The sequence below is a fragment of the Sinocyclocheilus rhinocerous genome, unplaced genomic scaffold (assembly GCF_001515625.1).
Source record: "Sinocyclocheilus rhinocerous isolate Xijiao unplaced genomic scaffold, SAMN03320098_v1.1 scaffold385, whole genome shotgun sequence".
NCBI lineage: Eukaryota > Metazoa > Chordata > Actinopteri > Cypriniformes > Cyprinidae > Sinocyclocheilus > Sinocyclocheilus rhinocerous.
In genome coordinates, this window is record NW_015645545.1 from 187,592 (window position 1) to 202,542 (window position 14,951).

Consider the following 14,951-nt stretch of genomic DNA (forward strand, 5'->3'; position numbering starts at 1 on the left):
AATACAATTTAACCACTGATTTCTAGTTGTGTTAGAGGTCTGTGCGGGACTGTTTTTTTAGTCCCACTCCTGCAAGGTTCTATTCCGCACCCACCCGCTCCCGCTATATATTCACTCTTTGTTCGCCCGCTGTCCGCTTAGAATAATTTTCTACCCGACCTGACCATTCCCGCTAAATTTAGATCTCGTTTCCAGAATCTCACATTTAAATTTCCTCTACTGAAAGAAAGAGAGATAGGCTGACAAATAAAAGTGTATTCTGCACAAAATTGTATTTACATAAATCGTCTTGTCAAGAGTCTTGAAGTTATTGAAAGCAAATGCTGCCAACACAATAGGGAAAAAAAGTGTCACAGAGAAAATAAAAATGTTGTACAAAAATTGTATTTCTTATTTTTATTCGTCTTGTCAGGATACAATTCGTTTAACATTTACAACAATAGGGAAAAGTGTCACTGAGAAAAAAAAAATGTAGGTTGTACAGAAATAGCCTAGCTATTTTTATTCGTCTTGTCAAAATACTAAATTCATTTAACATTTTGCTGTACACACAGTAGGAAAAGTGTGGCAGAGAAAAATAAATAAATAAATAAATAGGCTACGACATCTGTCATTTAAAATGATAGGCTAAGCAAAATATAAACAAAACCGAGTTGAACGTCCTTCAAGGACAGCGCAGCCACACTTTGCTCCAACCTTATTCTGCTCTGTCACTCATCGACAACCTGCCTGTTCTGTCTGAGAACGTGTGCAGCGCATGCATAACAGTCCTGAGTCAATAAGAATAAAGGACAGATATGTTGTTCTGAAAGGACGTCGGGAACGGGATATTGTTAGACCGCCCGCTCCCGTTCAAATTACAGAATTGCTGAATAAAGTCGTTATTTTTGTTTTCTTTTGTGCACAAAAAGTATTCTCGTAGCTTCGTAAAATTACGGTTGAACCCCTGATGCCACATGGATTATTTTACCGATCTCCTTGCTACGTTTCTGGACCTTGATCATGTAAGGATCTTTGCTGTCTATGGGAGAGTCAGAGAGCTCTCAGAATGTATCAAAAATATCTTAATTTGTGTTCCGACGATGAACGAAGGTCTTACAGGTTTGGAATGACATGAGGGTGACTAATTAATGACAGAATTTTTTTTTTCGGTGAACTAACCCTTTAAAACCACTAGGACACCATTTTAGGGATCCAGCTGAAATTCCAATAACATTGTCTGGTATACTAATTGGAAATGCCTTACTTTTTGAGTAATTTAACTTATAACCAGATACTAAACTATATTCCTTTAGACACTGAAATAATGGGGGGAAATAATTAATTGGATTAGTTAGGAATAATAAGAGATCGTCTGCATATAGACATACAGGTGCATCTCAATAAATTAGAATGTCGTGGAAAAGTTCATTTATTTCAGTAATTCAACTCAAATTGTGAAACTCGTGTATTAAATAAATTCAATGCACACAGACTGAAGTAGTTTAAGTCTTTGGTTCTTATAATTGTGATGATTTTGGCTCACATTTAACAAAAACCCACCAACTCACTATCTCAACAAATTAGAATACTCCATAAGACCAATAAAAAAAAACATTTTTAATGAATTGTTGGCCTTCTGGAAAGTATGCTCATTTACTGTACATGTACTCAATACTTGGTAGGGGCTCCTTTTGCTTTAAATTCGGCGTGGCATGGAGGTGATCAGTTTGTGGCACTACTGAGGTGGTATGGAAGCCCAGGTTTCTTTGACAGTGGCCTTCAGCTCATCTGCATTTTTTGGTCTCTTGTTTCTCATTTTCCTCTTGACAATACCCCAGAGATTCTCTATGGGGTTCAGGTCTGGTGAGTTTGCTGGCCAGTCAAGCACACCAACACCATGGTCATTTAACCAACTTTTGGTGCTTTTGGCAGTGTGAGCAGGTGCCAAATCCTGCTGGAAAATGAAATCAGCATCTTCAAAAAGCTGATCAGCAGAAGGAAGCATGAAGTGCTCCAAAATTTCTTGGTAAACGGGTGCAGTGACGTTGGTTTTCAAAAAACACAATGGACCAACACCAGCAGATGACATTGCACCCCAAATCGTCTGTGTGCATTGAATTTATTTAATACACGAGTTTCACAATTTGAGTTGAATTACTGAAATAAATGAACTTTTCCACGACATTCTAATTTATTGAGATGCACCTGTAGTTTGTGCTCATCTGTGCCAAATGTTATACCAGTAATTGATGGGTCAGAGCGAATGGCTATAGCTAATGGTTCTATAGCAATGGCAAATAAACCAGGTGAGCTAGGGCATCCCTGCCTGATAACCCTGGACAGTGAGAAGGCGTCCGACAGAACTCCATTAGTCAAAATTTGAGCCTTAGGGGCATTAAAGACCGTTTTTATATATTGAATAAACGTATCCCCGAAGTTCATAGCTCTCAGTGTGCATACAAGGAAATTTGGCTCTATTCTGTCGAACGCCTTCTCAGCATCCATCGATACAATCATCATGGGATGTTCTCATTTCTGAGCAGTATTATTTACATGGAACAATCTTCGAACATTCTCTGCTCCCTGTCTGTTTTTGATAAATCCGGTTTGGTCTGAATGGATAATTTTGGGGATGACATTTTCTAGTCGCAAAGCAATTAGTTTGGATAAGACTTTATTGTCAGAATTCAGCAGACTGAGATATAGCAGACTGTCTATAAGGAGCCACATTCTTGTTGATCTTTTCCTGGTTTAAGTAGCAGTGTTATTGTTGCAACCTCCAGTGAATACGGTAATACTTGGCTGTCTAGTGCTTCTCTGATCATGTTGGTTAAAGGGATCAGTAGATTTTTAGAGAATACTTAAAAATATTCTATTGGAAATCCGTCTGGCCCAGGTGCTTTATTATTCTGTAAAGATTTGATAGCAAGTACCTCCTCCTCAGATATTTCAACATCAAGATGATCTTTATCTACGGCATTAATTTTGGGGAGAGGTAGTCTATCCAAAAAGTTGTTTTATTTCATAGTAAGTATTTTCATTATCAAAATATTTTGGATCCTCTAAACATCTACAATCCTTCGCCTTAATATATTTTTCAGATTTTTCCTTTTTAATCTGCCAAGCAAGTAATTTGCTTGTTTTATTGCCAAATTCATAATAGTGATAATTTGTCCTAGCCAAAGCCGCTTCAACCTTACTAGTGCATTGATTATTGTATAACACTCGTTTTTTTCATTAGAGCATTAAAATTAGAGTGTTAGTCAAGGAATGACCGTGCTCCAATATTCTGATGTCTTTTTCTAATTGAGATAATGCTTCTCTCCTTACTTTATTTTTATGTGCTACATATGACATAATATGCCCTCTCATATAAGCCTTAAAGGCTTCCCAAATATTAGAATGAGAAGAGGAATTCAAGTTAGTTTCTAAGTGTACATCAATGTGATTATTCATAAAAGTAATAAATTCTGGGTCTTTCAACAGATAACCCCTGAATCTCCATCTATAAGAGGCAGATTCAGGTGGACCCACATCTAATTCCATCTTTATGGGATTATGATCGGAAAGAGTAGCAGCTAGATATGAGCAAGCCTATCATGTATCCATGTATCACTTAGGCCTAATTCTTTCATTCCTTGGTTAAGAGCTACTGCTGATTTAGATCATGAAAGAGATTTGGGTGAAGGACGGTCAATTAATGGATTTAGAACCAAATTAAAGTCACCTCCTACAATACACTGACCTTCAATTGTGGCGAGCTTCATTGTTAAATGATTAAAAAATGTGGGGTCATCTATGTTTGGGCCGTACAAAGACACAAGTGTGAATTTATTAAAATTTATAAAACAATCTATAAGAAATAATCTTCCACACTTTTTCTTCAAAAAGTGTGGTAGATTATTTCCAGACGTTTCTTTCCCCAGGCAATCTACCTCATGAACAGTTAATGTTCTCCCATTGTGCAATTAAAGTACAGTATGTGCAATAACCTTATACTTATTTATCACCCTAAACCCTAGTACATCCCTACAACTTATTTTATTTATTCTATTCCTATTCCATCTATAGCACACCTGTACATACAATTTATTCTTTTTTTTTTGTGGTTTATATTTATGCATGTGTATTTTATTCACATCTCATTTTTATTACCTGTGTGTTGTTGTTGTCTCCGTGTACTGGAAGCTTGTGACACTATAACAAATTCCTTGTATGTGCAAACATACTTGGCAATAAAGCTCTTTCTGATTCTGATTCTTATGTTTTTCCATGGCGTTTAACCTGAATCTCAGCTTCTTGTTAATAAGCAATGCTACTCCTCTTGCCTTGATGAAAATGAGAAATAAAAAACATGGCCTACCCAGTCCCTTCATAACTTCATATGGCCAAGATCAGTGAGATGGGTGTCTTGAATAAATGCAATATCGACGGATTGTCTCCAAGTATGTTATGACTTTCTTTCTCTTAATCTGGGAATTAATTCTCTCTTTAACCTCTACCCTCTAACATTTAGTGAAATACAATTCAATAGACCTGCCGTATTGCTGTTGCATAAGGTGCACACATATTTGTAATTTGTATTACATAGAGAGGACACGTATTTAAAAAACAAATAATAAAAAATGAGGTACTGATTCTGGACATTAATTGTGATATTACGATTACTAGGTTTGGTTAGACAAAGCAAGACAAATAGTACCATGCATAAGCCCCCATCCCCCACCCCTCCCCTAAAAAATGGAGAAAAAACAAAAACAAAACCCACCCTGTAAATATCGCCATAAAAAAAACATAGGTTAGGTATATTCGCACTTCTAAACTTGCAAGGCAGCCTCGACAGTTGCTAGAAATGTAAAGTGATTATCATACTTCACGAGAGAACTATTGTACAACTCAAACTGTGAAAAGAATAAAGTATATGCAACTGTAAAACACTGACTATGTAGTGAACATATAAAAAAAACACAAACTGCCTTATCCTATTGCTTGACTAAATAATATCAGTATTAGAAATCAAAATTTTTTGGGTGGAGAATAGTTTAAATCCTCCCTGATGTCAGACTCACAGCTTAGCCGGATAACGGATAGCATATTCTATGTTTTTCTCCCGAAGATTCTTCTTCACATCATTAAATCCATTGATCTTGCGTTGAATCTCAACACTGTAGTCTGGGAAGAAGGAGATTCGCTTATCATTCAGGTACACCGCTCCTTTTTCTCTGGCCAATCGAAGTACCTTATCCTTTTCTCTGTAGTTCAGGAATTTCGCGATGTGTCTGGTCCAGTCGGAAGGCCTTCCGAGGCGGTGGGCTCTCTCCAGAGTGATTGGAGAAGTAAAGTTGTCATTTTCTAACAATTGTGGGATGAGACTTTCCAAGTATCCTACCGTGTCACTGCCCTCAGATTTCTCTGGGATGTTTGTGATCTTTATATTTGATCGCCTGCTCCGGTTTTCGAGATCATCTGTTTTGTCTTTCAAAAAAGTGATCTCCTTTTCCATCTTTTCAATTCACGCACAGGTGTCTTTCAAATTATCCTCGTTAGCGCCTTTCCTGGTCTGCATCTCATCGATCTGCTCAGCTAGAGTTGAAAGTGACAGTTCGATTTTGGTCCGAGAAGTTTGGATGTCGGTTGTCGTCTTATTTATGTGAGAAGTCAGTTCGTCATTAGAGTCACAAATCACTTTCATGAGAGATTTAAGTGTTAGCTTTTCTTGTTCAGGCACCATCTTTCGGGGATATCAGAAGGGTGTCAAAACGTTATATAGTTCCTCACACAAGTTGTACAATTTCCAGTAGGTAACAAAGGGTCTACATATATATATATTAGGGCTGTCAATCGATTAAATTTTTTTATCTAATTAATCACATCGTTTTTCTGTGATTAATCGCGATTAATCGCACACTTCATGAAATTAAGCATACATACATAAGCCTGTAGTATAGTTGGAGATAAATTATTGCTATTGCAACTGACGAGGCGCACCCGGAGCTCACCGACACACGTCCTGTTTTGATGACTGCATCACGTGGACTCCCGTTAAGGGTCTTCTTAACAATGACATGTCTTTCAGGCAATTAGCTGACTAATTGATTTTGAAAATATGTAGTTTTGCTCATCCTTAATCTGATATCATTTTAATTAAACCAACTTGAGCAAAATAATATGTTCATACCATATTCATTGCTTCAAACTGTTTAATTTTTGCCAGTTATTAAGCTGGGTTTTCTTTTAGTTGCTTTCAGATATTTTCATGTGTAAAGCCATTGTCTTATTTTCTGTAAATAATATATCTGTCTGTCAGGTGCTGAATGAAGTTGTTGTAGACCGAGGTCCGTCTTCATACCTCTCTAATGTGGACTTGTTTCTGGATGGTCATCTGATCACCACTGTTCAGGGAGATGGTTAGTGTAAAATATAATCCAGTTAATTACATGTTCTAAAACAGTGCAAGTATTGTACACACACACACACAAAATACTTTTTGCTTTTTTTGTTTCCTGTAAAAATACCCACATTCTTAATGGATTAGTTTATTTGATAAGCAAAACTGCTTAAAGGTGATGTATATATTTATTTATTTTTTGACTGAACTAAAGCTTACAAATACCATATTATGTTTGCAGATATTTGGGAAACATGTTTACATACAAATTCACATAGGGGGCAGGAGAAACGGCTCTCTCTAATATTTTAATTTTGAACTGCGGTACCCATTTCAACCACTAGCTGTCAATATTACATACTGCACCTTTAAAGGGGTCATATGATGCTGCTAAAAAGAACATTATTTTGTGTATTTGGTTTAATGAAATGTGTTTATGCGGTTTAAGGTTCAAAAAACACATTATTTTCCACATACTGTACATTATTGTTTCTCCTCTATGCCCCACCTTTCTGAAACGTGTCGATTTTTACAAAGCTCATCGTTCTAAAAAAGCGAGGTGTGCTGTGATTGGCCAGCTATCCAGTGCGTTGTGATTGGCCGAATACCTCAAGCGTGTAACGGAAATGCTACGCCTCTCACCATACTGTGATGATGCCCTGTCAGGCTGGAGCTATGATTCAAAAACATGAAAACCCATTATAAACGAGGCATTCATTGCATCCAGTGGGGACATAATTATGGAATATAATGACTTGTACTGTCTTTATACGCGTTGCATCGCGCCGCGTAAACATAAAACCATGGCTGCATTTGTGATCGGAGAAATAATCGCATCATATGACCCCTTTAAAATATTAAGACTTGCATTTTTCTTTTTTTCTTCTTTCAAGCTAAGTTTGTAAATTTAAATGTGCACTAAGTGATTTTTGCCAAACGATGTTGATATTTGAAAGCACCAAAACAAACACGCCCACACCCCAACAAAACCTCGCCCCTATTTTGATAACTCTGATCCACACGTACCTACACAACGACGATGGTGGATCTGCCATGCCTGCCGGCCGCAGCATATTCAAGTAAAAGCCAACACAGAAAAGTTTTGTGAAAAAGCAAAATCAACTCACCTATCGAAAAGGAACAAAGCAACCTCAGCATCCGATTCCCTTCCGATCCTTAAGTTTCTCCACCGCTGGAAAGCTGGTCCAATATTTACGGGTCCCACCTCTTGCCTGATCATAGCCCTTCTTTTTAATGTTTTGTTCCTCCGAAATGTTCCTCTTTTTTTTTATCTGCCATCTCTCGCTATCTATAGTCGATCAGCTAATATCCGTCCTGTGCACTCACTGAGCACCCTCTTCTCCTGATCATTACTAGACACACCCCTTACTGCTGATTGGCTGCGAGTGTGTTTTGGGACTCAGTCCGACACTGTGGTCAAAAGCGTTTTTCAAAAATCACTTTGTGCACTTTTAAAGGAGTTCTCAAAGTGGGGTCCACAAAATAAATGTAGGGCACTGTGATTTCCACAATGTGGAAAATGTGTACAGATTCATGGATTCCAGTCATAAAAATGGAATTTAATGAACCATGATATGTCATTGAATTTGCCAGATTTTTGTAGGATATCAGACCGAATCAGACAATCTAAGATTTGGTCAAACATGGCTGAAACCTGAGGAGCCCAGAATTCCACAAGAGGCCCAAGACACAGGATGTCGTAAATCAGATCCTGGCCCCAAGCCTGAACCAACTAGCAGCTTTGAGTAGCTCACAGCATTTAAACAGAAGAACACTTATTGACAATTCCAAGGAGATTGTCAATTTTGGGGCAAGTTATCAAGAATAATGGCCAAAAGAGATGCACAGCGTGACCGTCACATGGTAACCAGTGATGGCAATCACGAGCTCTTTGGATTGACTTCTCCCCCCACCTAAGACAAAGAACAGGCAGATTCCTTACAGACATTTTAACCACTCTGGTCTTCACAGAACGTATCCTTATGTTCAGAGAATGGCACAGAAACTGCATTTCCATGTAAATATGCATCTAAATGACACTAAAAGGACCTGAGCAACTAATCATCTCCATGCATAACTCCATATCATGTATGTAACCTACATGTGACTTATCAGGTCTTAATCATTTATTGTGTATGTATTTTTAATAACTATTGAATAGCTTAATGGTTCGTATTCATATTTGGTATGTATGTGTTTGAATCTTCTTGCTGGAAACGTTTCTTCCAATCAACTATTTGTCAAAATTATCATATTCTTGTTATAGAAATCAGGTCCAATATTATACGCTGCAAGAGCGGGAAAAGCTCGGACCATGTGAATGATGAGATAACAGTTGATTTATGAATGGGGAGGAGGAATATACAACACCCCGAGCAACGATGACCTCTAATTGGTCAAAACACCATTTGGGAGGTGTCAAACAGCCTGGTTTAAATACTCAGCAAACCATCAAACTATGCTTTTTGTGTCTAGCTTTTAGCTTTTCGCTTTTAGTCATGCTTTTTAGTTAAATGCCTTTTGTCTCTCTCTCGCGCTCTTCCTTCTTGCCTTTTGAGCCTTGTTGTTTTTCTTTAAAATCATGCTTCTTTAGTTTTTTTAGCGTGCTCTGGCTTACGCCAGCTCCTCCAAAACCATGAGGAGAAACGCCACCTAGTCTCGTCAAACTTTACTTCTATTTCTTTCTTTAGTTTATTTTATTTTCCGTTGAGAGTTTCGTGTGTTCCGAGTTAAGTTTGCCGTGTCTCCGAAAGAGTGCCGTCTAAACTTCAACTTCAGACCACAGCTCCGCGTCATCAGCCAACGCCAAACCACTGGCTCCCAAGACTGACTTCCAGCCAATCAGAAAAGCGGGAAACCCCCTTCTGCAAGGACCACAACAAAGGGAACCCCCGTACAGGCAACGCAACGGAAAGCAAGTACCTCCAGATACGTCTAGCTGAACTGGTGCATTTAATATAAATTTTAACCTAATTGAGGAACTCAATGCGAGGGTTAATTAAGTGATTGATGGTTGTTCAGATCTATGCAATTGCACATATTGCTGTAAACTTGGGATTTCACATTTTCATTCTCTTAAACTAATTATTTCCTCACTTTCTCTCTTTCTGCAACCTGTGTGAATGCGTGTGTTCATGTGTTAGATTAGTCTATATGTCTTAGATTTATCCAATAAAGCCTTATTGATATTGAAAAGAGAAGTATCTTGTGTTTTGTGCTCACAAGTTAATGTCTTAAACTGCCGATCTTGTTACTATGCTAATTAATAGTGTTTTCACTATATTTTGGATATAAATATCCATTGCAGAATTGATGTCATACGGCTCGTTCACGGAATCGCTGGCCGTCTCAGTGATCAGCCGTAAAACAGTGATTCTGTCCAAATTCCCTTACATATTATTGGTGGAGTTCCCTTTAAAATCTTAAATGATTCCCTTTGAGCTAAATTGACCTGTTTCCCTTACATTTTGAATGAATAAATTATAAGTAGGACTGCACACTTAATCAATTTGCGATATGCACTAGTGTCTGTGTATATTAAAGTGTAAAAAAACTGCTATCTAAATATGAAGTCTGCAAGTCTGCAAAAAATAAAAAAGCATAGGGCCCTATTATTGTAAACATTTTAATACATTGTACATTTTTATGATTCAGTTGATATGGCCCTAAAAATAATGTTTTTGTTAAATGTTCAATAAATTGTTGTTAAAAACTGTATGTTGTATGATTTCAGTTATAAGTAATTCCCTTTCGATACTTCACTCGTACTGCTCCGCTAAATGCTATGGGGAAAAATCCTTTTTTCTCTGATACTGAATCCTTTTTAATAACGCAGTGTAACTGCAAGGCCATTGGTTGAATAAGAAACGAACCAATGGTGAGGCACCGGAGCTGCACGAGCCTATGGCCACGAAGCCCGCCAATATCGGTGGGGCCATCTGGCTATATAAGCTGGCATTCTCGCATAGGATCCTCCGATTTCTTCTCCTTCAGTGACGACCACGATCTTCGCTCTATGAGATTCGAAGCCTTTGCCATTGACAAGCCTAGCAGCGGATCAAGACCTCTCTGCTTGGCTGATTCACCGCTCCCACGAACCACCTTCAGCGTCTGCAGCAGCCGCGGTCTCAGCGATCCCCTGCTGCCATCCGGCGAGATTTAAAAGAGCAAATTTTCGCCCTTGCCGTCTGCGGAGCCCAGCGAAGCCAAGGCATGCATGGATGCCAAACTTATCTGCGTCCTGTCTAAGGCTGTTGAGTAGCTGGGTTTGGAGTGGTCTCCACCAGAGGAGCCCACCTGCAACCCCTTGGATGAATGGTTGTTGCCGGGGCGCCGCCAGTCCCCATTACCAGCGAGCCTCTCCGTTCTTCCTGGAGGTCCATGATGAGCTCACCAAGTCGTGGTGCGTCCCCTACTCGGCTTGCCTGTGTACTTCCGCTTCATCCGCCCTCACCTCGGTCGACGGCGCTGAAGAGAGGGGGTACAAAAGACTGCCTCCCCTGGATGAGTCTGTGGCCACGCACCTCTGCCCGCCCACGGCCATCGGTTGGAAGGCGAAGGTCGCCCACCTGTCCAAGCTGTGTAGGACGACTTCAGCCCTCGCTGGATGAGCTTACTCTTTGGCTGGACAAGTGGCCTCGGCGCTTTACTCCATGACGGTCCTCCAGGTCTTTCAGGCCAAACTCCTCCGATGCATGGATGAGTCTGGCCCCGACCCCGCTACATTCAATGTACTGCGCAGCACAACCGACCTGGCTCTATGCGCCACCAAGACCACGGCTCAGGCGATTGGCAGGTCTATGGCCAGCCTAATGGTGCTCGAGCGCCACTTATGGCTGAACCTGACGGACATTAAGGATACGAATAAGGTCCCCTTCCTTGACTCCCCGGTCTCCCCCACTGGCCTGTTCGGACCTGCGGTCTAAGGTTTTGCTGAGCGCTTCACTGCTGCACAGATGTCGTCGCAGGCGATAAGACACTTCTTACCAAAGCGCTCCAGATGCTAGATGCTACCCATTTCCTAAGCGCCAGGTACCCCGACCCAAGATAGTGCTGGACCCAGTGCCTCCGATCTGATCTGCGGGACAGGAAGAGGAGGGGACTAAGTCTCGCTGCAGCTGGACCACTCCCAAGCAGCCTCGGTTATGCCTCCGAACACCCCGTTCAGTTCTGGGTGTCAAAGAAAATGTGTTTGTTGTGGATGCTGGGCCCGTTCAAGCACCCACACACCTTTCTGCTGTGATAGCGGGCAAAATAAAAAACAAACATACTCAAAAAGGGAGCAAATTTCCTCTTCAGCTTATCACAACTGTCGAGTCCCCTAATGACGACTCACTACCCGAACCAATCCAACCCCTTGTCACGTAGGCCGAGGCCTGGCAGGCCATCCCAAAGTGTCTGACTGTGTTTTGGGGATAATAAAATTAGGTTGCTCCAATTCGTTTGAAGACCCCCGTTATTCAGCGGCGTGGTTCCCACCTCGGTACAGAGCAAAGACGCACACGTCCTGCGCTCCAAGGTGATTTATTTACTGGCAAGAGGAGCCGTGGAGACGGTTCCTCCAGCCCAGAGCGAGTCAGGCTTCTACAGCCCTTACTTCCTCATCCCTAAAAAGGATGGCGGCTTACAGCCCATCCTCGATCTCAGGCACCTGAACCGCGCCCTCATGAAACGGCCATTTTGGATGATATTGGTATAAATTGAAGGATAAAATTGAAACCGATCCTTTCGCAAGTATGCCCAGGGGACTGGTTCTTTTCTCTGGACCTGAAAGACGCCTACTTTCACATCCAGATAGCCCCCATCACAGACGATTCTTGAGATTCGCCTTCGAGGGAGTGGCTTATCAATACACGGACTTCCCTTCGGACTGTCCCTGGCTCCTCACACTTTTACGAAGTGCATGGATGCGGCTCTTTCCCCTCTGAGACAGATGGGAATTCGCATTTTAAATTACCTCAACGACTGGCTCGTCAGCCCAGTCAGAGGCTATCTCACAGATCCCTCCTCCTCAGCCACTTAGAATGCCTGGGACTCAGGGTCAACATTGCCAAGAGTGCACTGTTCCCCAGCCAACGGATATCGTTCCTGGGAGCAGTTTTCGACTGCTTTCGACAGCCTCTCGCCCTCTCAAGACATTTCAGATGATGCTGAGCCTCATGGCCTCTGCATCCCCGATACTACAGCTGGGTCGGCTTCATATGTGGCCCCTTCAGTACTATGTGAAACCACGATTTCCGTCCCACGCCTGGAGTCACGGAAGCTTGCATGGCACCCTCAGTGGATGGAACAGGGTCGTGGCTCTGGGAATGGTCTGCAGAAGGAAGGTTGTCTCGACAGATGTGTCCAACATGGGTTGGGGAGCTCTGTGCGATGGCAAATCGGCTTTCGGCCTGTGGTCGAAAGAGGAAAGTTGGCTACACATCAACTGCCTGGAAATGCTGACAGTGTGTCGGGCCCTTCAGACCTTCTTGCCAGACCTAAGGGAACACCACGTTCTAGTCGACTCAGACAGCATGATGGTGGTGTCCTATATAAATCGCCAGGGAGGGCTCTCCTCGAAGCGCCTCTTCATTCTGGTGGAGCACCTCTTGGAATGGGCACAGCTCAACTTGCGTTTGCTGAGAGCAACGCATGTGTCGGGCAGGTTGAGCCAAGGAGTAGATATGCTGTCCCGGAGCAACGTCTCCTCAGAGGAGTGGATGCTCCATCCGCAAATGGTTCAGAGAACCTGGGAGATTTTTGGGAAGACAGAGGTTGACGTTTTTGCCTCAATGCCCAATGCCTTTTTGTCTCATTGCCCAACTTATTTTTTGAAAGACAAGGACGCATTGGCCCGCGACTGGCCCAACCTCCTCCTTTACGCTTTTCCCACGATTGCCCTGATCCCTGAGGTAATCAGGCGAATCATAGAGCAAGAACATAAGGTTCTCCTAGTGGCCCCACTCTGGAGGAACCAACATTGGTTCTCGGAGCAGTTTCGGCTGCTCATTGCAGCCCTGTGGCCCATTGCCCTGAGACAGGACCTCCTCTCTCAGACGAACAGAAAATTATGGCATCCCCAGCTTAAGCTGTGGTCTCTACACTTCTGGCCTCTCCATGGGAACCTGCAGACCTCCCTGAGAGCGTTCTAAATACAATTTCTCAGGCTAGAGCCCCGTCTACGAGACGTCTCTATGCCCTTAAATGGTCGGTCTTCTTCACCTGGTGTACAGCCCGTGGCAAAGTCCCAACTTCCTGTGACATATCGTTGATATTGTCCTTCCTCCAAGAGATGCTAGATAAGTGTCGTTCCCCTTCCACTCTCAAGGTCTATGTAGTGGCTACAGCAGCTTCTCACACTCCTATAGCTGGCCAATTGGTGGGCAGGAACAACTTAGTTGTCCGCTTTTTTAAAGGGTCTAGGAGGCTGAACCCGCCTCGCCCCTTTACCGTCCCTACATGGGATCTGCCCCTGTTCTGAGGGCTCTTAAGAGCCCTCCCTTTGAGCCTCTACAGTCAACCGACCTTCAGCTCCTGTCGCTGAAAACCGCTCTGCTGGCTTTAACATCGGTCAAGCGAATGGGAGACTTGCAGGCGCTCTCTGTGAGCCCTACCTGCCTTGAGTTCGGGCATAGCGACTTTGAAGCCAAGGCATGGTTATGTACCTAAAGTGCTCTCCACTCTGTTCAGAGCACAGGTTATTACACTCCCTGCACTTCCTCCCTCAGAAGAGGACCAGGAGTTGAATTTACTCTGCCCTGTCATGGCGCTGAGAATTTACATTGAGCGCTCTGCTCCATTCCCCGGGCCTCGGCTCCTGCCTCGACAGGATGTCTGCTCCCATATTTAAATGACCAGGGATGTGAACTGCTCTCAACGAAAGGAGTTTGCCCTGGGACCACACAAGGATCTGGCGTGCCAGCTTGTACAAGGGGCGCGAACACAGACCTCCCTGGCGGTTGATATAAGAGACCACCGCTGTGTTGTCGGTGCGCACCAACACATGACGATCTCTTAGGTCCGGGAGGAAGTGCTTCAAAGCTTCAAAACACAGCCAGCATCTCCAGGCAGTTGATGTGCCACGTGAAATGGCGACCGCTCCACAGACCACGGGCAGGGTGGCCACTCATGACCGCACCCCAACCGGTGAGGGACGCGTCTGTCGCTAGCATTACGCGGCGACAAGGAGCTCCCAGCACCGGGCCCTGAGACAAGAACCAAGGCTTCCTCCACATGTCCAAGGCATGTAGGCATTGCCGCGTGACCTTGATCATGCGAAGTGGGCTTCCCCTCGGGGAGAACCCCTTGGTCTTGAGCCACCACTGTAGGGGTCTCATGTACAGCAGGCCAAAAGGTATCACGTTGGACGCAGCTGCCATCAGACCTAGCAGTTTCTGAAACTGCTTGACAGTGAGTGACCGGCCTTCTCTGACTCTCGCGACTGCAGTGAGGATCGACTCGATCCGAGCAGGAGACAAACGTGCCTGCATCGTGGTCGAATCCCACACCACACCCAGATAAGTGGTCCCCTGTAATGGAGAAAGCACACTTTTCTTGGCGTTTAGTCTTAACCCCAACT

General features: G+C 42.9%; 1 protein-coding gene across 1 annotated transcript in view; it reads left to right on the forward strand.

Moving 5' to 3' along the window:
• nadka (NAD kinase a) overlaps positions 1-14,951 on the forward strand; it is a 114,541-nt gene that overhangs the window by 88,307 nt on the left and 11,283 nt on the right. Inside the window, 1 exon segment of the mRNA XM_016510289.1 lies at positions 6,290-6,389. Coding sequence (XP_016365775.1) covers positions 6,290-6,389 — 100 coding nt within the window.